Source organism: Chrysoperla carnea, chromosome 3 (genome assembly GCF_905475395.1).
Source record: "Chrysoperla carnea chromosome 3, inChrCarn1.1, whole genome shotgun sequence".
Classification (NCBI taxonomy): Eukaryota; Metazoa; Arthropoda; class Insecta; order Neuroptera; family Chrysopidae; genus Chrysoperla; species Chrysoperla carnea.
In genome coordinates this window covers 79,376,826-79,398,587 of record NC_058339.1, presented here as the reverse complement: position 1 = coordinate 79,398,587, position 21,762 = coordinate 79,376,826, and the positions used below count along the sequence as shown (strand labels likewise).

Sequence of the window (21,762 nt, the reverse complement as noted above, 5' to 3'; positions counted from 1 at the left end):
TTAATAAATGTTTAGGGAAAGTATTTATCGAGTTTTTATTGATCATTTGTAGATTAAGGTAGTATAGCAGTATCGAAGTTATACTATTCTAATCAAATCGGCAATAACTTCTGCATCGATTGAACTCAAGTTTTTACACGATATACAACCTGCTTCGAGAATGATTTTTATCTATATTTAACCCCAGAGTGTGGAAGATCGGGGCTGTGAAAATGAGGGTGAAAATAACTCTTTCGTTTGAGCGTAGTACTTTCAAACGAAACTATGGTCAAACGAAAGAAAATTTTGCAATTTTTCTTTCACCATTTTAATGGGAGGGTACTTTTACCTGCCCTGGGATAAGAGAAATTCTTCTAATTCTACTGTATCTGAGTGTGCAAAATGAAAATTGGGAAAACTAACAGGATTTTAGAAAAAGAAAAGTACCCAGGGCAGGTAGAATATTAATAGGTACCTATAACATATCCAAATTTCAAACCGATAGAAAAAAGGGTATAATCGCAATGCTTGAAATTCAATTGTAACTTTAACCATTTTCTTATCTGGAAAACCGCTTTTCTTTATAAAGTTTCCAATAAATAATTTGTACATAACAGCCTAAATGAACTAAATAAATCTTTCAGAAATAATAATAATCTGCTTGAATAGAATATAAGTTTCCGTTTGAGTTTTTCTAAGGGCTGTACTCAAAAACTGTTCGAAGCGTAGTTCTTAATTATTAAATTTTATTTTTGTACTAAATTATCAATCTATACATTATTTTTATTATAATACAAGCATAAACATATTTAGATTTAATTTTTACTGGCCATACTTAAAACTGCATCGATTTTGATAATTGATAAAAATTCGATAGCGTTTCTAAAATCTTCTGCACCAAACTATCACCTCCAGCTCATTCAAACAATTAAATGAGAAACATCACTTGCAAATGCAGATGGTATATATCGTCGAGGACTTGGTTGTAAATTTGGTGGATTATTTATTCCAAGATTATCATCTAATCGCCGTTGACGAATACTGCAAAAAAAAAAATTGGTCTTTGTATAAAAGGAATTTTCTTTGGGGTGGGAATATTTTTACTTAGGCATATCGCTATCACCAGGCCATGCACGTTCTGGTTGGCCTCCACTACTACCCAAACATGCTGTAATTGTTCCGCTAAGACCACCCAATCCAAGACCTCCAGTACTACCTGTTCCACTTCCACGAGATAGTTTATCAACTGCTAAGCTTATCGTACCCGTTGCGTCGTTTATTCCGTTTGATTTTAATCGTCGTTGCGTTGCTATGGAAGCACGTAATGTTTTACGCTTCTAAAGTGAGTTAAAATGGAGTTAATATAATGTGTTCAGCTAAGAATTTTTTTTAACTTTTATTAAATGTTTCTCAGTTTGAGATACTTGTGGCTCTACTAGACAGGTATGATCAAAGTATAATCCGAAGCGTGCCGAAGACATAATAGACAATATTAATCTCAATAGACAATATTAATCTCATTTTGAGACGTATATCAAAATATGATACAATTCATCTCACTCCAAAGACATAGATAATAAACTGAGCAATACCCGCACAAAATTGTTCGTTCTGAAGAAAGAGACAAAGTGATTGTGCGGCCAATACCTATCTCATTTCTACAAGTCTTTAGAAATTCTAAAAAGAGACTAAAAAGAACTACTGGCCGTACATTCGCTTTATCTTTTTCATAGTTTTTTGCTAGTATTTACTATAGTAGCACTTAATCCATTTTCTATGTCTTTGTCTCACTTCAAGTGTGATCTTACCATAGACTTATTATTAGATACAGTCCAACAGTATATACTGTTCCTCCGATTAAAATTATGTCTTGCCTTTGAGATGCAAAGCGTGGCTCCGTATATCAAAAAGTAAATAAACGGAAGAAGGGAGACATTCTATCACAGACTTATATTAAATACAGACTGGTAACGCTTGTTTGTCGTATATAAAAGTGCTTTCCAACAAATTGAGAAACATTTTTGTTGTGTGTTTAAGTGTAAATCAAATTATGATGTTATTAGCATTCCGAATCATAAAAATTTTACCTATTTAGTTAAATAGAATTTTTCTAGAAAAATTTGAAAGTATTTTTTTTATTTTGGTGTATATTTTGTATTTGTGTTTGAAAAATTTTTGAAGTAACCTGAATTACTTTGTTGTATTTTACCTCGACAGCACCCCGCCATTTATCGGCGGCATGGCGAGCCAATTCTAATCGTTTTTGTTTCTTAATTTGATGTTTTTTATATGCCATTTCGATAACAATTAAAACAATTCCGCCTATAATGCCCGCACCAACTAATATAAATACTCCAGCCATATTTTTCAGACCTAAAGTGTTTGGCGTCTTCTCAAATTGTTCACATTGTTGCATATTGTTGCCAGCCAATATCCATTTGTTATCTAATCGCTCCATAAAACCACCTGAAGGATAATGATCGAATCAGTACGAAGAAGAACGAAGTAGCAAAAAATTTGAAATACTCACTTTCATGAAAATCTAGTATCGCTAATGTAACCGCATCGGCCCAAGGTGATCCTTTTTGTAAACCAATTCCATAACCAGATCGCCCAAATAACTCCCCAGCTGTTACTAAATCACAATCACGAGCTGCTTCGAATTCTAATCGAGAACTATCCCAAATAAAAGCCATCAATTTTCTGAAAAGTAAAAATTCGGAATGAATTAGTTTGAAGATACCCGAACGCTGTACGTTAGAATCTTACCCTTCTTTAACGTCTTGAATTGCGTCTTCGGCCGTATCGTAATTATTTGCTTCCATTGTTCGGTACATGTTACTTAATTCGACTTGCCTTCGAAAATACATGTCAACTGCTGAACCTTTTACTGTAGCGCAAGTTAAGTTCTCCATAGTATTTCGCAACTAAATAAAGAACGAATTTTAAATTTGGATAGAATTAAATTTTTGATAATTTGAACTTACGCGAGCATCATTAATTCCTGTTAGTTTGGTTTTTGGACGTTCCAACACTAAAAAGGCAGCTAAGTTGGCAGTGTATGATGCAACAATAATCATAGCAAAACCTGCCCAGACCATTCCAAGAACTCTCGCTGAAAAACTCCTAAAATAAAATTTAAAAAAATTAAGATAAATGAAAATTTCGATTTAAATGCGAATTGTACCTTGGAGTCCCTTCACCGATTCCGCTGTTTAAAAGAACACCCCAAGCAAACCAAATTGCACTCGATAAATTTAAAGCATCCTCTTCAGTACCCAATTCATTTCTGAAAGAAAAGTATAATAATATAATTAAAATTCGTAAAATTTTACTTAAAAAACTGACTTACTTAAAACGCCCAAAAGGCGAAAATCGATCGAGGAGATATAAAACTAAGGCTACAACATGTACTGAAACCATAACCAAAATCCATAATGTATTACTGAAAGGTTGCAAGAAAGATACCAAAGTTGACGAACGAGACGGCTAAAAAGTAAAAACATTATTTGGAAAAATTTTCGAAATTGTCCAATACAAAAAGTGTTATTACCTTTTTCTCAAGAATTGTAATTCCTTGGTATTTAAATGGTTTACTGAATTCAATAAACTCAGCTCGTTCTGGATTTATCGTAAGGGGGGCCACAATCATATCCGCTCGATCGCCAACTAATTCCCCAATCAATCCAGTCCATTCTTTACGTCCGCCAGCTGAATTGTTTTTAATAATATAATTGCCAAACATTCCATCAGGCGATAATGCTAAACTGTACGTGAAATTTATAGTTTTTGATAGTTCTTTCAATAGATCCATACAAAATCCACTACAGCAGTACATTGTATTATCTGGAAAAAGCAAAAAAATGGAAATTTAGGATAATTTTTAGGCGAAAAGAAGGGGAGATTTTTACCTTCGTCGGTGATATTAAAATGAGGGCATGGAATTTCATCACCTTTACAAAATTCAGTATCATCTTTTAATTTTCTTGCGTATACAAACGGTTTTTCTTCAATTGTTAAGACTTTTAAATGTGTAGGTATCATGAAACCTTCTGGCTTTGTTCGCAATCGACCTGGCCATATGATGCTTGATTCATTTAATGTTAAATGCATTCTGCTATGATTCTGTAAATAACAAAGAAATAATCTGTGATTTAGTAAAAGTAGTTGAATTTCGAGGGAGGAGTCACATTTCGCCATTGATTGCTTTACTCTTGGCTTTTGTTGACTTTTAATAATATTTTAAGACTTTTGAATTAAGCGTATAGTAAATTTTAAGATAAGTTTTTATGACCAAATTTTACACGTTGTTAGAGTAGACTAAGACCAACTTTTGATGCCGGCCGATTTATTTTATCTCATCTAGAATCGGAGATTTGTTCAAATTGCGTTTGAGGCTACACTGGGCTCAGTATTGGGCCTAAGGAAAAAATTATAAATATGGCGGTAGAGTCAACCCCCTACTCAAAAAAAAAAAAAAAAAAACCGTAAAAAAGGCCAAATCTTCTTTTCCCCACCTCGGGAAGCAAAATGACCCAAAAATTCGTGATCAGTGCACAAAACATTGATTGATACAAAAGATAAAATATTTTTACTATAATTACCTTATTATAATAATATTTTCCCACAGGAACTAATCGATCTTCATGCTGTTGAACATTAACAATATCATATTCAGCATTAATTCGATCTCCATTATCATCAAATGCCACTTTACCCGTTGCACCATTTAATAAAACTTGTTTTTTAATTTCTTCAAATAATAATTTCCCTGTTTCCCATATTGATCCAGAATTATCACAATCTTTTGGTGCTTCAGTAATTAATTGCGTTTTGCTCATATCGCGTAAAGCGGATGCAAGCACATATCTAAAATAAAAAACAAACACACAGTTTTTTTCTACTTTTACTTAAGTTTTTTAACGCGGGATAAAACTTACATGCTATCTTTAATATGTGCTCGTTCATTAGTTGCATTCACTAATTGTAATCCTAAGAGACCTTCTGGTGCATTTCGAGCACTAAGTGCTTGTTCAGTTACTATCCATACATATCCGGCTTCAGTCATGTTTAATTGGGCTGCATCTCGGAATATTACTTCACTATCCTTTTTCCTAGAACATTATTGCAAATATCCTATGAATTTACGAATTTTTATTTTCAATTAATGGTAATTTGTGCCCAAAAATTCGATTTAATTGCATGTTACGGACGAATCGTTTTTATTATTTTGAAAGAAGCTTGGTTTTAATTTTTTTTTCGATACTTGAGCGATCGTTTCAAAAATACATAAAAAAAAAGTGAAATTCAATTTCAAAGAAGTCGAGCCGCGGAGGAAATACCTAATTTAATTTTTATTCTTAATATCAGGACTTTATGAAACCTGTTTTTTGTAAGATCGGCCTTATTTAAAGTTAAAATGTTTATGTATTAAATTGTTGATTTACGATAATTTCGATCAGAGAACAAATTTTTCAGAAATTAAACAATTTTGTTATTGTTGTGTTAAACAATACTTATTTTCTTATAGGCAACTGGTATTCCAATTATGTATAGGAGTTTTCAGATGTTTGATTTTTATACCATGTATATATGAAATATACATAGTATTATAAGTTTAGTCCCAAGTTTGTAACGCCTAAAAATATTGATGCTACAAAAAAAAAATTGGTATAGGTGTTCATAAAATCACCTAATTAATCCATTTCCGGTTGTCCGTCCGTCCGTCCGTCCGTCTGTGGTCACGATTACTCAAAAACGAAAAGAGATATCAAGCTGAATTTTTACAGCGTACTCAGGACGTAAAAAGTGAGGTCAAGTTCGTAAATGAGCATCATAGGTCAATTGGGACTTAGGTCCGTAGGACCCATCTTGTAAACCGTTAGAGATAGAACAAAAGTTTAAATGTAAAAAATGTTCCTTATCAAAAATTAAACAACTTTAGTTTGAAACATTTTTTCGTAAACATCACTGTTTACCCGTGAGGGCGACAATTAGGGCGGAAATTTTATAATATGTACTATACTTGATTATCAGTTATGTATGTGTCACATGTTGGTATATGTAATGTGATAAAGAAATCAACACTGACTATACATGGTATTTCAACAATTAACTCAGTCAATTGTTTGTTTTCACTTGTTTATACTAAAAAGTATTCATAGATATTTGAGAGGGAAGAAGGTATATATGGGACATTATTAATCCAGTCATATTAACCATTCTTAATACTTACCCTGCATACATTAAATAAACTCGTGCCTGAGCGTTTTTCATTTCAATTAATTGCTCAGTAAAACTTTCTAAGCCCGGTTCAAATTCAATAACTGATTCCACTTGGACTTTAATTTCGACATCATCTTCTAGACTTTGTGACGTAGTTTGAAATCGACCCAACAAAGCTCGGCCATCCGTATCTGAGCTATGTATAAATATAACTTTCATATAATTAAAATGTTTCAATAAATCCACCCATACGTCAGCTTGATGTGAATAAGGTGGAACGGTTCGTATAAACGATACATGGATATTCTAGGAAAAAACATACATATGATTAATTCTAATGACAATCTAGAAAAAATAAGTGTAAACAAGGAGAAATTTTCTGGGTTAGTATTAACACATATTTTTTGTATGCATTGAATGTAATGTTAAATATCTCTAGTGGTTTTTTTACGATTTTGACTTTAAGTATCTACGTTGAAAAATATTTTTACTTGTGAAAATAACACTAGAAATATTTCCGTAAAGACATTCATACTTCAGTCTGGTTTTTTTAATATGGATTATTTTAAAATGAAATACAATCTGACATGTGTTTAAAATTAAATACATTTTGAGAAATACAGGCTTTTTTTTTAAATTGACATATGCTTGAAATTCGATAAATAAATTTAATCGAGGAAAATGCTTCAAACGAAAAATGTTAGTTTCAAAGGCACACATGTTATACCGGCATCGAATTTACCCCCACTCTGATTCATGACTAACAAACATTAGATGAACGCGAACTAAATTAGAAAGTTATTCTTTATAAATACGCAAACATTTTTTTGCAAAGTTTGAAACATTTTTTTGTAAAGCAAATAGTTTAAACAGTAATCAGATATTAAAAATCTAACTGTTTTGCGTTTGTTCATTTCATTTGAACAAAAATAGTCTTTATAGAAAAATAAACCACTCTTATTGAATTTATTGGAAATTTTTTTCCGAAGAGTGCCTGGATTTCGCAGAAACAATTATGTGAAATAACAATTTTGATACGAAAAAATATTTTTGCGTAAAATTTTTCAGTTCGTTTTTGCCTAAACTTTACGGTTTACGGAAAAATGTTTCGAACAATAAATGTTACTTTTTTATACTTTTTTAATCAGTAACAACATTCTAATTTAAAGTGTTCATTTATCGATTACCAGTTATGGAGTAGAGTGAGCTTTTCATTGAGCTTGAAAACCTAAGTCAAGTTTAATGTTTGCGTAAGAAGTGGGCCTACACACCCAACATTTTCATTTGAAGCATTTTTATCGATAAAAGTTATTCTTCGAGTTTCAAGCATTTTCCAACTTAAAAAAGACACCATGTATATGAATATATTGTGAAAAATTCTCCGTGTATTTATTTTACTTACCTTATCGGAAAATGCTGAATCACGTGATGATATTCCTATTACGGGAATATGATAAAATCCACTTGTATATGACACAGCCGCAGGTGATAAATCACCTGTTAAAGGATGGGAAACTACTACTGCATATACCTGGAAGTAATTTTTTTTCTAAATATTCATTTGTTAATTTCACATAATTCACGTAAAAATTATCTATTATTATATGTGTATAGGCAACTTATATAACATCAATGTAAAATATTTACCATAACATAATAAAATATCATATCAAAATATTTTTAAAGCTATGCCACTTACATTACTTTAATGTAACAAAATAGTTTATACTTACTCTGGCAGATATTAAACTTTTGCATACACTTAAAGCTGTTCGTATTGGATTTTGATCCATTTGTATCGAGATCGCATAATATGTGACTTTTTTTTGTACGTAGGGTAGATCAAAATTTAAATGCTAAAAACAAAAAAAAAAGCTGTGACTTTAAAGATAACAGTATATTATATAAATGATATTGAAACAATTAACTCCGTTGATTGTTTCTATTTTTCGATTTTATCCGTGAATTTTCCGTTTGATTATTGGGAAGAATAACAAACGTTTTCCTTGTCAGAAGAAATTGATGAAACAACCATACTTTCATCTTCATAAAATTAAGTTGTTCAAACATTAGGGCAATATAGAGAAAAGTGCTATATAATGACCTCTCAGGGTAAAATGATCCTTCGTTGTTATAAGTGAAACATTTAAGTCATCTAGTATATTTATCAATAGATGACTTCCATGAGATCAAAGTAGTCGTTCAACAAAGACTTTTTACGGTGTATAAGCTATTTTGTGTTTCCTAACAAAAATATTAATTTTACTGCTTATGATCGATCTATTTTAAGATAAATCTTAACGAATTTTTTTTGTTAACTCAAATGACCTGTTTGTGATGGACTTCAATGTAAAACAAAATAGTTGAGTTTTCTGTTTTTGTCCGGAAATTTGGTATAAATACTCCCCTGTGGGTCGGTTATATAATCCGGCTTTTGTAAAATAGAAATATTTGAAACAATGCTTACATCAATAATATCTTTAAAATGTCGTTCACTCTCATTATTACTCAAAACACCACCAATATAAAATACTTTTGGATTTCCATCATTCGAATTATATTTTTGTGATCCACGAATTGTAACAATAATACACAACAATTGTAATAATATAAACAATAAACAATATAATTTTAAACAATACATTTTTCTATATATGTGTAATAAAATTTAAAATTTTAACAACATGACAAATATAATAAAATTAAGTAACAAGAAAGTTAAAAAACATTTTTATTTGAAAAATTTTCTTCAACAATAATTAGAATTTTCTTTTCGACGGAATATTGGATGTAGGTATATGAACTGTGTATGTATATACGGTTTATATTGGGGGATAAACAAGGAAAACTACGACCCGCCCTAATATTGATTTTGTTGTGAAGATGTGTAATGTGATTTGTTTCTGGATGCTGCGTTCTATAGAATCAGGTCACAAATTCACTTTGTGTTGATTATTATATATTATACTAGAAAAAAAATCTTGAGAAGTTAAGGATGTACGGGTGCCAGGGCAATTTGGATAAAAGGCTTGATTTCTTTTATATGAAGTTGGATTAAATCAAAAAATGAAGTCTAAATCAATTCTGAAAATTTTAGGGGGTGTTGCTCGGCTATTTAAATAATAAATGATTTTAGAAGTAGGCATATTTACATTGGTCTTATGGGAAAACGATAGATGAATGATATGTTTTCAAAGATTTCTACAAAACTAGTAGGTGAAAATTAAAAGAAAACTATTTCAATTAAAGTTAAAACCTTAATAAATTATTGAAAACAAAAACAAATCCTGATGTGCTCGACTAATTAAGGATTTATGAGCAAGGTAGTGGGGACACAAATTTAAAAAAAAAAACCATGAAGATATAAAAATATATTTAAAATTTTGATGGTGAATATAAAATTTTTCGATATCTGGAGTAATTTTCGAAATATCGAAAATTGAAACTTTTGTTTAATTATTTAGCTTTCGATATTTCGAATAACAAGGCAGATATCGAAAAATTTTATTCTTATTTTTCGTCTACATTCATGAAGTTAAAACAAAATTCACCATCAAAGTTGATCATAAGGTACAAATAATTTCAAGCACAAGTCTAAACTTGCCTTGGCGCTCGTACTACCTTAATTATTGTATGTGGTGTCCTTTTTTAGCTAACTTAAAATTATAGTTTTTTTATGTGTGTTAATTTTTGTGAATTTATTTCGAAAAGAAAGAAATTTTCCATAATAGAAGGAATTGATTAATTTTTAATTAATAATCGAAAGCCTTCGATTGTATGGTATTTTCTAATAACGATAGAATTCCTTTTTTGTAACTTAATGTAATCTTAATTAAAGAGAATTGAAAAAAAATACACTCGCACCAGGACTCGAATCCGGACCAAGCACCTTAGACAGTGCGACCATGTGAGCTCTAATTATTTGACAACATTTAATTTATTTATTTATTATTTATTTTTACTAGATCTTGTATACAATATTTTAAACGTCAAAGCCTTTCGGTTAAAATTGATGTTTATTTATGATACAATTGTATACAAGAGATCTAGTAAACAAAAACATAAATAATAAACCGATGTAATCTTTTATTTAAAATTCGTTAAAATCTTTTCAAAATTTAAGTATTAGTTAAATGTTTAGTTCCACTTCAAAATTGAAAATAAAAATTATTAAAAAAAAAAAAAACCACTTAATCGGTAAGAAATTAGATAATATCAATCTATTATATTTTTTATTGATTTTATTATCAAACAAGTGCCGACTCGATGCATCTTAATCAATTATACCACTAAATATGCATTTCCTAAATTTAACAAAAAAATAACAATCGATTAAGTCTGAATTCGGCTGACATACAAACGGTTCGATATCATTTTTAAACCATAAGAGTTATAATTATCATTACAATTATCGTGCAAGGACATTAAGTTTTTCTGAAAATTTCCTTTTCTAGCAAGGTGTCCGTTATTCGACATCTTAAAATTTTTAATATTTTCAACGATTTTAAATTTTTTTGCCCCCTCTGAATGAGAAGTTTTCAGTTTTATAAATTTTCGGAGACGAAATAATTGTTAGGCAAAACTTTGAGGATCCCAATTTCAACTTTGCTCATAGATAATCAACTATGAACGTTGAAGTAGACTGGTTGAGCCTTTATGACGTCTAAGGTTAGCCGCACACGGTCAAAATTATAAAAAACAAAGAAAAATTTTTCTATGAGATATGTGTTTATTAAGGTAGTAGGAGCTCCAAGGCAAGTTCAGGCTTGTGATTGAAATTACTTATTCCTTATTTTTTTAAATTTGTGTCCCCCTACCGTGTTCATACATCCTTAATTAGTTCGTTTGGTTTTGTTTTCAATAATTTATTACGGTTTTACCTTTACTTTAAATAGTTTTTATTTTTATTTCCACCGACTAGTTTTGGATAAATCTATGAAAACGTATCATCCATCTAACGTTTTCCCATAAGACCAATGTTAACTATGCTTTCTTTTGAAGTCATTTATTTATTTAAATAATCGAGCAACCATCCCTAAAATTTTCAGAATTGATTTAGACTTAATGTAACTTTACATAAAAAAAGCCAGGCCTTTTATCCAAAATTGCCGTGGCGTTCCTACTTCCTTAAATAAAATTATACTATTCTTTAAAATGTTGGTGAAAAACTTATTTCTAAGATATGAATCAACTGTGAATGTTATGGTAGATTGATTGAATCTTTAAGCAACCTAAGGCTACTGAACCCTGAAATATAAATTTATTTAAAAACCATACCGGAAGGAAACAATTTTATTCTAATACTACAAATTAATCATTTAATTCACACCTTCACTCATGGTATATGTTAAATAAAACAAAAAACCATTAAAATTGTCACTTGGGTTAAATTAGAATACCAGAATCATGGTACGGAGAGTTTATGTACCTTTCACAATAAATATAGCATAGGTAGGTATTTATTTTTTTAAACAATTTAATTCAATTTAATTTTATTAAAATCGATTTTATTAATTTAAATAGCAGGAGTAGGGATTATTGGTTTGATTTTTTTTTCTTTTTTTTTTGGGTAAAGGTTTTTCAAAGTGCATGTAAATTTTATTTAAATCATATAAAAGGTATTTACAATAGAATTTCAGTATCATTCAATCAGTTAAGTTTGTTTTGTTAAGATTATAGTTTTTTTTTATTTTTTTATTATGGAAATATTATTGGTAAGAAAATTTGTTAAAATGGGTTGGAAAATTTGTAAAATTTTTTACTAGACGATTTTATAAATTTTGTTTCCGAGAATAGTGAAAAATATGTAAAAACTAGTATTATTGGCTTGACTAGGGCTGGCAACTTTTTTTTTGTCAAAAAACAGTATCCAATTATTTGAATAGAAAACAAACAAAGTTGTTTTAATCCTTTAAAAACATATTTTTGAGTGGGGTCAAAATTAAAAAAAAATTTGTTAGATCTTTTTCTCCAAGCCCTCCAGTTTTCAACTCACCCCTCAAGTTTTTAAACCGTTTTTTTCGATTTAGCGGGGAGTTGCGTTATGGAACATTTGATTTTTCGAACTTTTCTGTTAATTTGACTTTATTCCGACTCGATTGGTGGAAATCTCATCTTTATAGAGCGTATAGAACAGAAAATCGTTATTTTTGGGTGGTTTTTCGCGAGATCTCTTATCAATTAACAATGAAGCACTTAAAATACAAATAGACCAAACATTTTGCGGGTTGTTGTTGGGTAAGCTTTACACTTTTTGAGGAATGGAAATCGTAAAAATACTGTTTTTTCAAATTTTAGGAATTTTTTATTCGAAAACTGGAGGGTTTAGAGAAAAATGTATTAAATGTAAGAACATTTTTTGTTCATTTTGAACCCAATTACATAATTAAAATTTTTTTCGGAGCGATTCGGTCAATATTATTTATTTGATTAAAAAAAAATTACTTTAAACATTATCCTATCGGGTTACCCACTGGCAACCTGCTCTTTTATATTCAAGAGCATTTTTTAAACGGAATCCTGCAAACTTTTTCTTTTTTTTAGCAGATTTTTCCGGTCTAAAAGTATATTTATCGAAAATAAACCTACTTTATATATATATATATATATATATGTATATATATATATATATATATATATATATATATATATATATATATATATATATATATATATATATATATATATATATATATATAAGTATAGTAGGCAACTCTATACGCATGGCCGTAATGTAGAAAATCATCTCTAATTTTGCACCAAAGAATCAAAAATCGGATACTCATTGATTTTCTAAACTTTCTCCAAATGTGCTCCAAGTTTTTTTTTTAAAATTACGTGAAAGTTTTCCCGCCAGATTCTCTATAAATATTCAGTGAAGATTCATAATCTAATTTGAAATTTTTATCTTTTCTAGAAAATAATGCTCATTACGAGCGTATACAGTATTAAAGAAATTTTAGCAGAGACAACAACCACATTAAAAACACCGACCAATGAAATAAAAAAAATAAAACGTGGTGTAATTGGTATCACCAATGTTCAACCTCCAAGTGGCCACTTTCATTATTATCCATTTGCACATAGTCAACACAGTAACCCACCGCAACACCAAACGAATTCTCAACAATCATATAATCCAAATCCTCAAATTATAAAACCTGTACAAGATAATACACCGGATTCTCAATTCACTTACCAAAATCCACAGCAAATATTACCGCAAGATAATAATCCAAATGGATATATTGGATCGTTGGAACACCAACCTGCTACAATATCACCTTATTTTCCAATCGCGCCACTAAGTGATGCCAATCATCCACAACAGTATTCCCCAACAAATCATTATCATGCAGCTTCATCTGCCCATTTTGAACCAACACATCCACAACCCGCAGCTCAATTTCCGGTACATGTTGAACCAGCCTATGTTGTTGCAAGCAGTACTCAACAACGGGTTCCCTCTGGACAATACCATTCCACTGTTCAACATTATCCCGCGTATTGGAATGGAAATCCACAATTCCCGCAACAACAACAACCTATTAAATATCCAACATTATTGAATGGGAATAAACCACAATTGCTTCAACAACAACAATCTCAGGCGTATCCTGTAAATAATCCTGGATCAGTTGCCCCTCAACAATTTTTAAGCAATAAAAATTACTATCCACAAAATAGTAATAAATATTACAATCAAGCTAATTTGGCGACAGCTTCACCTGTAAAATATACATTAAGCTCAGTACTTCCATTGAGCTTTACAACACCTGGACCATTAAGCGCACACGTTAAGAATCATCCGTTACTTTTACCCCAATATAAGAAATCCGCACCTAGCCAGGTAAAAAGTAAAAAAGAACAACAAAAATCAAAAAAAGAGGATACAGAATATGATGATGATAAACCAGAAGAGAAATCCGAAGATGTCGAAGAAGATGACGAACCATCATCTCGACGAAAACCGAAATACAATTCTTATCGTTCGAAAAATTACGATAATGATGACGACGATTATTATTCACGGTATAGTCGATATAATGACGAATCTGATGACGATGATGATTATTCGTCATCAATTCGTGACGATCGTGACGATGATGAAGAAGCGGATACAGCAGCGACCACTTACAAATCGAAAACAAAATATGATAAAAAAAATGGCACGGGAAAAGTAGGCAATAATAAATATAATACCAAAAATAGCCGCGGATATAGTAAGGGTAAATCAAATGTACAAAAATCGTCAAATTATAAGCCAAAAAGTAAAACGGATATAATCGAAGGTAAATATTCGCATCAAGTACCTGTAACGACTGATCAAAAATCTAAATCGCATTATCAAGCAAAGTGGTATACTTATTCATCGGTGAATAATAACGAAGATTAGATTTTTAACTATCATAGTGTTCCAAAAAAATCATTTTTGATTTGTTTATTTTTGGTCGAAGAATATGATACCGTATAAAATTTAGTCGTAATTAGGCTCTCGCGCGGATGTTGAATCTTATAATTGAAAATGTTTGAACTTTATATTCAAAAGCTTGAGAAAGCTGTAGTTTCTGTGTTAGATTGAAGCTGTAAAATTGAAAACGTCTCAGAAATGACAACTGCACAGTGAGAAAAGCATGGCGTTTACTACAATGCTGATATGGTATAGAGACAAATACTTTAGTATCTATGTCAGTATAAGTAATATTACAGTATTGAATAGAGCTATCCACCAGAAGTCTTGTGAGTATCACAAACCAGTATGGGCTTGATGTCCATATTGCATTGATTCGTCCGCCATAACTATTGCTAATGTTACTATTCTCTCAATACAGACCACAGTATGACGTTCACACCGATAATGGCATAGTGATATCGGCAAAAAATTTCTTACCGTGTGGAAACTGTTCAACTTTCTACTTTGCATTCATGAGAACTTCGATTCCGGAAATCATTAACTGAGGCGCAATTCATGTAATTTCGATCATGAATATAGCAAAATTTTGATCAAATGGTCACATATCTCCATGAGAATTCACGCGTGAAGCCACGTGTTCATGTGGACTGATGTATTTTGACCATGAAATTCAATGTCAAGGGTCGAAAAATTAAAATTAAATTGCCGATGTTTAAATCGTGTATATGTATTCTCTCCCCAAAAAATGAGTGTATGAAAATATTTGAGACTTATGTTTCAAATTTGGAGGGTGGATTCTGTTAGAACTTTAGACGTAAATTAAAAGTGAAATTTTTCGATATTTACCTGCTAAAAAATTTACCTGCTTATAAAGGGCATTACTGAGAATACATACATACGATTTAAAGATGATCCTAAGAAAGCGTGATTTTTTGGGGACGTCCTTAAGAGTAAAACTCGACGAATTTCGAACATACTTATTTCGATATAAAAATATTTTCAAGAGACTATAAACGCAAGTTCGTTTTCGTGTCTGGCTGCATCATATAATACATACAGCATACAATGAGAATAAATTTTAAACGGATTCATGGATCATTTTGTAAATAATACTAAAAATTGTTCGAACAAATCAAAATATGATTTTTTTTTTTATTAATAATTTTAATTTTTAAGTTAATATAAATGTGATTTTTTATTTTATTACTGTTAAAGATAAATTTTTTTATTTTTTTATAAGAAAACATTGCAAAAAATTATAAATAAATTATATTTATTGAAATTAGTGGTAGTTTAATTTTTTTTTTTTGCCTTTAGGTATAGGGCCAGACATCTTTTCGGAATGGTTGAAAATTTGAGAGGCGGTTGGCAAGGTTATGTTGAACAACTGTTCTAAAAATGTTATCAAAACCGATAACTCTTTTGTCGATTGCTTGAGAAGTTCTTATTTGATGACAATTCAAATAGCAGTCTTCCTAAATGAACCTTTGTTGCATCCTTTTTTATGCACATTTGTCATATGTCCCCCTTTTCTTTTGTAAACAATCCAGTGTAAATAGGTATAACGCAATCAGCTGGTAACTCGAAAATCCTGCGCCTGGGTGCCACGCGCACCATGCACCCCTGGCTAAAGACGGATTGACTATTCAATGAGGACGACATTTAAATATGAATTTAATTTAATAAAAATGCAAAAATTGTTTTATCAAACACTTAACAAAGCAGGGTGTCTGACCCAGGGTTCAAACCTGGGTTGTGAACCTAGTAGTCGTATACTATTACTGTAATATGTGTAACTTTTATCAGCAGTAGCTTGAAAAATACCTGTTAAACAAATTTGTGGGCGTGAGAGCTTTTGATCAGGACGATCTGAAGAAAATTTTGAGAGTGGTTTAAAAGACTGTCAAATACTACGCTTGGCTCTAGACTTTATTATAAATTAGATAAAAAATTAGAATTTAATTAAATGAAATTAGAAAAATAAGTTTAAAAAAATTATTGTGGCTTTCACATGAAAGTAAAAGTTAATTTAATAAAAATTATATAACTATATTCCGTAAAAAAGGGAAAAAAGAAATTTCTGAAGACCACAAATAAGAAATAGTTTTTTATCGATATCGATAATTTAAAAATCATATTTATTTTAATTAAATTTCTGATTTATATAATTTCTTTTATAATAAAGAAATTCTTTCTTTGATTCTCTAGTGTAAGGTTTTAGGATATCGTTTCGACGCGACGTTATGAATTTGGTTTATCTTCCTTTCAAGAACAGTTTTGATCAAATGATCTCATTCAATGATCAAGATCAAATTTATGCGAAAGAAATATTTCGCAAAGATAAACGATAGCCATGTACGCTACCAGGATAAATCAAAATATAATTCATTAATAATGTACCTACGAGTGCCAGGGGAATTTTGGACAAAAGGCTTGATTCTTTTTTATATGAAGTTAGACTAAGTCTAAATCAATTCTGAAAATTTTAGGGAAGGTTACCCTATTATTTAAATAAAAAAATGACTTTGAAAGTAGGCATGTTTAACATTGGTCTTATGGGATAACGGTTATAGATGGATGGTATGTTTTTATAAATTTCTCCAAAACCACTCGGTGGGAATTAAAAAAAAACTTTTTAAATTAAAGTAAAACCTTAATAAGTTATTGAAAAAAAAACCCCGTTGTGCCCGACTAATTAAGAATGTATGAGCATAGTAGTGGGGATAAAAATTTTAAAAAATTCAAATATTTTTTCAATTTTGATAGTGAATTATGTTATAACTTGACAATATAAGACGAAAAGTGACCCAAATATTGCTGTTGATAGTGACTCAGACAATATGATCACTGCAGTCCTAATTGCCTACTGTTTGATAAAATCTAAATCTAAGACCCCAGTTTATTTTTTTTGCACCTTTGATTACCTAGCTTCGCCTCTGGACTTGACTGGTAAATTTATATTTTTATATGTATTAAAAGACAATTGATGGTATAAGCAAGACATGAAGGTTTATAATTGTTATATACTTTACTTTACAAAAGAAATTATATGTTTTTACTAAAACAACGAACGTGCAATGATCATGATGGACTAGTCATGCTTTTTATTAACAAAAATAATTCACAACAAATACACTTCGAAAGTATTTTAATAAAATTATTAATTATTAGGTAAAATAAATATATCTACTATTTGATTAGACTGAGTGGTTTTAATATTAAAACTACCACTTGCAATCAGGGTCGAAAGTATGACTGAATAGGTCCAGTGGCAAAAAAAAAAAAAATTGGGGGTTTCATCTCAAAATCGTTATATTAATATTGTGGAAATGCAAAATATAAATAACAGTATTTTATCGATCAAAAATTTTCTGAAATTATACCAGGAAATAGTCTTTCAAATTTCGGAGTCAGGAAACAACTGAAGTGATTAAAACCAAAATTGTACTAGAATTACTATTTAAAAAAATTATATTCTTAATAAAGGAAGATAAACCCAAGTTCTTAATAAAGGTAGGTGCCTGGTAAAGATACCGACGTTGTTAACACTGTTCTCGGCAAGATTTTTGTGTTTAGATTTAGATACATATTTAACGTATATCCCTTTTGCATTACAATTAAAATTACTATCCACTTTTTAGTGCAATAAAGTGTGTTTTTTGTAGTTTTTTTTAAATCGAATTATTTTTTTATTTTTTAGTCTCACTAAGTTAAAGATTTTATACTCTTTGAGTAATAAAGAAGAATAAAATAATTCTAATAACGGGGATGTATTTTTAACTGATGACCTACCGTAGGCACCCTATTATTATTAATATTGCATGAGTTCGTAGCACGAGTTGGACAGTCGCAGAAGTACCTACTTTAATAATGCGTTATCTCACATATATCGCACAAAACTTTATCTACGCCTCTAAAATGTGAAAATAAACGATAATTATTATTTAAAATTTGTTCATGACAAATTGAGAAAAATTAAAAAAGTTACCATAGTAACCGAATTCATTACCGCCCTAGTGCGGGAATGCATTCATTATCACACAAGGGCGATAGTTAACTATTTTTCCCACGCAAACTGAGTGAGAAAAGTATTTCTTTCCTCTCGCAAGTAGATAAATTAATAAAAAATCGTCGTTATCCTGGTGAAATTGGTCAGGATACTAGGATAAAGTTATTAAATTATTGTTAGTTAATAGTTAGTGACAAGTGAGGCTAATAAGTATTATATATTATAGAAGTATGTATTATATTATACTATAGAAGTATTCGCTATTCATTAGCAAACGTTAATACATAAATGTCATAACAGTTGCCTATACTCAAGAATTGAAGCATTTAGTTTACCTTTCTTATTGTATACCTTCCGCGATTTGTTTTTGTAATACCTACCTACTTTTTGTATATATATTTCCACTTTACTTCAGCTTCTTCAATGGGTGTAAAATTCAAAAATACTAATTTTGGAAACACAAATTTTGGTTTTCTTCTTGAAAGGATTATAATGTTAAGTTAGTTTTAAAACATCGGAAATTCAAATTTCAGTTTTCTTTAATTTTACTTTTTTCTCTTTACCTGGCATTTACGTAAGGACAACAGCATACCTAAGCACAGAAGCTTACCTAAATATTAGTAAAAAGCTGATATATTTCTAGTGTTACCTTAATTAACGCCAAACTGTATTTTCGAAGTTTTTTTGCAGATAATAAATAATTTTTCAAAAAGATAAAACAATTATTATATTTAATTATAGATTTTAACACCCTCAATCGTATAAGATCTAAAGTAAATGACTTAAAGTAAGGGACATTTTATTTTGAAAAATAATATAAATATATAAAAGGCATTTCCGTTCAGATATTATCAAAATCAATCAATCTCAAGTTTTATCAGTTTTTTATTGTTATTTTTTAAAGTGTAAAAAATTTCTAAGTTGTAGCAACAATGTTCAAAGTTTGTGAATCAATTTTGGTAAGTTTTGATTGTTAATGTTAAAAAATATTCGCCAAAAATCTTTGAGCAATAAAAGTTGGAAGTAGCTTTTACAAAAAACATTTTTTTTTATTTATTTTTTGCTTGTATCAAAAATGGACGAATTGGGCGTAAAATATCCTTTTTTGAAATATTTTTGATTGAAATGTATTAAAAAAGTTTTTTTGTATTATTTTTTTCAGTTACAATGCTTCGTAGGAGTCATGTTGATAATTTTCACAATAGAAGCTAAAAATAACACGGATAATCGAAAATATTCGAAACGTGGAACCGTTGGATTAGAGTATGGTAACTATTTACCAAGTTTTCCTGGTCCATGGAATAATTTACCTGCACCATGGGACAGTCAAGTGGAAGTTTTTCATAAACCTATTATCACGGTAATAGAACTACAAGCGGTTTCTACGACGTCTTAACTTGATTTTTCGATAGAAAGACTTTTGTGGTCAAATTAAGGCGTCACAAAGTCTTTGAATCGAAAATTATCGAATTATGCTTTTTAATTTTGATGTAATAATTTTTTTAGGTTCACAAACATATTTCAGCACCCGCAGTATCACCGGCTGAAGTTGAAGCTGCAATTAAAGCAGCTAAAGCTGCATCAGCCAATGTAGCTGCTGCCCAACAACATGTTTTAGCTGCAAAAGAAGCGGTAATTGCTCAACAACGAATTGCAAGTGCACGGGAGGCACAAGCTCAAGCGGCTCAACAAAAAAGTGAAGCTATTGCGCAAGCTCAACGTGCAGAAGCCACAGCCGCCGCACAAGCTGTTGTTTTGGCTCAACAACGTTTAGCTGAAGCAAAAGCCCAGTCAGCTGCACAACAAAGAATTGCCGCGGCAAAAGAAGCATATGCTGCACATCTAATACAAAAATCTGCTACAGCTGCCGCAATTGACATTCAACGATCAGGTAAAATATTTCGATTACTAAGCTATCCTCATCAGTATTTTAATTGAATGTTTGGTTGTTTTTTATTTTAGAAGTTGAATCAGCTAAATTAGCTGCATTACAAAAATCTGAATCAGCTGCTATTCAACATATAAATGCAGCAAAAGAAGCAAATTTAGCTGCAACATCCGCAGCTGTTGGTGCATTACCATTACCTCTGCCACATTATCCAAGTTCATATCATCCTTGGGGATAATTTTTGGATAACTTTTATGTATTATTATTGTTATATAAATATGGAATAATTGGGATTATGTGGGCTTTGTTTTTTTTTTTGTTTATAAAATTCCTAGTGTTAAAGTTGATTATTTTACACTATTATGAATTTGTTTTAATAAAAAAATGTAATAATACGAAATATTTTTTGTAAAAAAACCCGACTACTTCTTTTTTAGACAAGTGCAAATGATGGAAGTTAGGCTGATGCTTCTCAGGTAAACAATGGTACAGGTAGAACCACAGTAAACTCGCCTAAAAGTAATTGAAAATGAATAAATGCAAAAAAGTGCAAATGAAATCTTGGGTAATATTGACATTGGACTTTCAAGATAATGATATTAATATATTTGTAAATTCTGTTTTAAGCTTCTTTTCAAGTACCAGTAAAATTAAATTTAAACTAATAATTTATATTTATTGAAGCGTAAAAAGTTCATTATTTCCGTGGTTTAGTGTGATTTATATCTTTATTTAGCTCTAAACAGTAGCGTACTTCCAATCTTTATAACCTTTGCAACTGATAACAGCGGTAAATGATAGTTCAAAGTCCCTTGATCACAATAAAAACTGTTTTGGGGCCTCTTGCGTGGCGAAATTGTGAATTAATTCATTTAAAACTTTTGATTTTTAAGACAGTACCTTATGGTGAACTTACAATAGTGTTAATTGTAAAAAAATTAATCGGTGATTGAGCTTCAAAAAAAGTTTTCATCATGAAGAAAATTTTTCACAGATTCTGTTTATGTAAAAAAAGACATTACCTTACGGTGCTTTCCAAATAGAAGCATAAAAAACTAGTCAAATTGACGTATAAATTTTATCTTTTACGATTAAAGCATTAAAAAACATTTACGTGATACAAATATTATTTTTATTCTTAATTTTATTCATAATAAAACTTTGATTTAAATTCAAAGAATATAAATTAGTTGCTAACTTGACTAGTCATGTGACGGCGGATTTTATTCTAAACTTTTATTCGGCTCT

General features: G+C 30.2%; 2 protein-coding genes across 3 annotated transcripts; one reads left to right on the top strand and one right to left on the bottom strand.

The window, feature by feature from the left end:
- Positions 1-793: 793 nt before the first annotated feature.
- On the bottom strand, positions 794-8,788 carry LOC123296701 (glutamate [NMDA] receptor subunit 1). 2 transcript variants are annotated; one of them, XM_044878294.1, is made up of 16 exons: positions 8,672-8,788; positions 7,938-8,060; positions 7,607-7,735; positions 6,215-6,510; positions 4,920-5,093; positions 4,584-4,848; positions 3,891-4,104; positions 3,533-3,825; positions 3,332-3,468; positions 3,167-3,268; positions 2,967-3,105; positions 2,749-2,906; positions 2,510-2,682; positions 2,189-2,445; positions 1,084-1,316; positions 794-1,020 (listed from the first exon to the last, which is right to left on the bottom strand). In XM_044878294.1, exons 2-16 carry the CDS (start codon positions 7,995-7,997, stop codon positions 900-902), a joined length of 2,751 nt encoding a protein of 916 aa, XP_044734229.1. In that variant the 5' UTR covers positions 7,998-8,060; positions 8,672-8,788; the 3' UTR covers positions 794-899. The 2 variants fall into 2 exon arrangements, with proteins under 2 accessions (XP_044734229.1, XP_044734227.1); XM_044878292.1 differs by having other exon boundaries at positions 2,174-2,445; positions 8,672-8,786.
- A 10,745-nt stretch (positions 8,789-19,533) lies between these two features.
- On the top strand, positions 19,534-20,752 carry LOC123296279 (translation initiation factor IF-2-like). The gene is made up of 4 exons (XM_044877740.1): positions 19,534-19,585; positions 19,789-19,986; positions 20,133-20,517; positions 20,589-20,752. The coding sequence occupies exons 1-4, from the start codon at positions 19,559-19,561 to the stop codon at positions 20,750-20,752; spliced, it is 774 nt and encodes a 257-aa protein (XP_044733675.1). The 5' UTR covers positions 19,534-19,558.
- Positions 20,753-21,762: the final 1,010 nt, after the last annotated feature.

Excerpts from the sequence above, each read along its gene's own strand:
- LOC123296279 (XM_044877740.1), top strand. The coding sequence starts at position 19,559 with ATGTTCAAAGTTTGTGAATCAATTTTG. Across the intron at positions 19,987-20,132 it reads TTCATAAACCTATTATCACG|GTTCACAAACATATTTCAGC; the intron begins GTAATAGAACTA and ends TAATTTTTTTAG. Across the intron at positions 20,518-20,588 it reads AATTGACATTCAACGATCAG|AAGTTGAATCAGCTAAATTA; the intron begins GTAAAATATTTC and ends TTTTTATTTTAG.
- LOC123296701 (XM_044878292.1), bottom strand. The coding sequence starts at position 7,997 with ATGGATCAAAATCCAATACGAACAGCTTTAAGTGTATGCAAAAGTTTA. Across the intron at positions 3,826-3,890 it reads TTTTAATATCACCGACGAAG|ATAATACAATGTACTGCTGT; the intron begins GTAAAAATCTCC and ends TGCTTTTTCCAG. Across the intron at positions 1,021-1,083 it reads GGTGATAGCGATATGCCTAA|TATTCGTCAACGGCGATTAG; the intron begins GTAAAAATATTC and ends TTTTTTTTGCAG.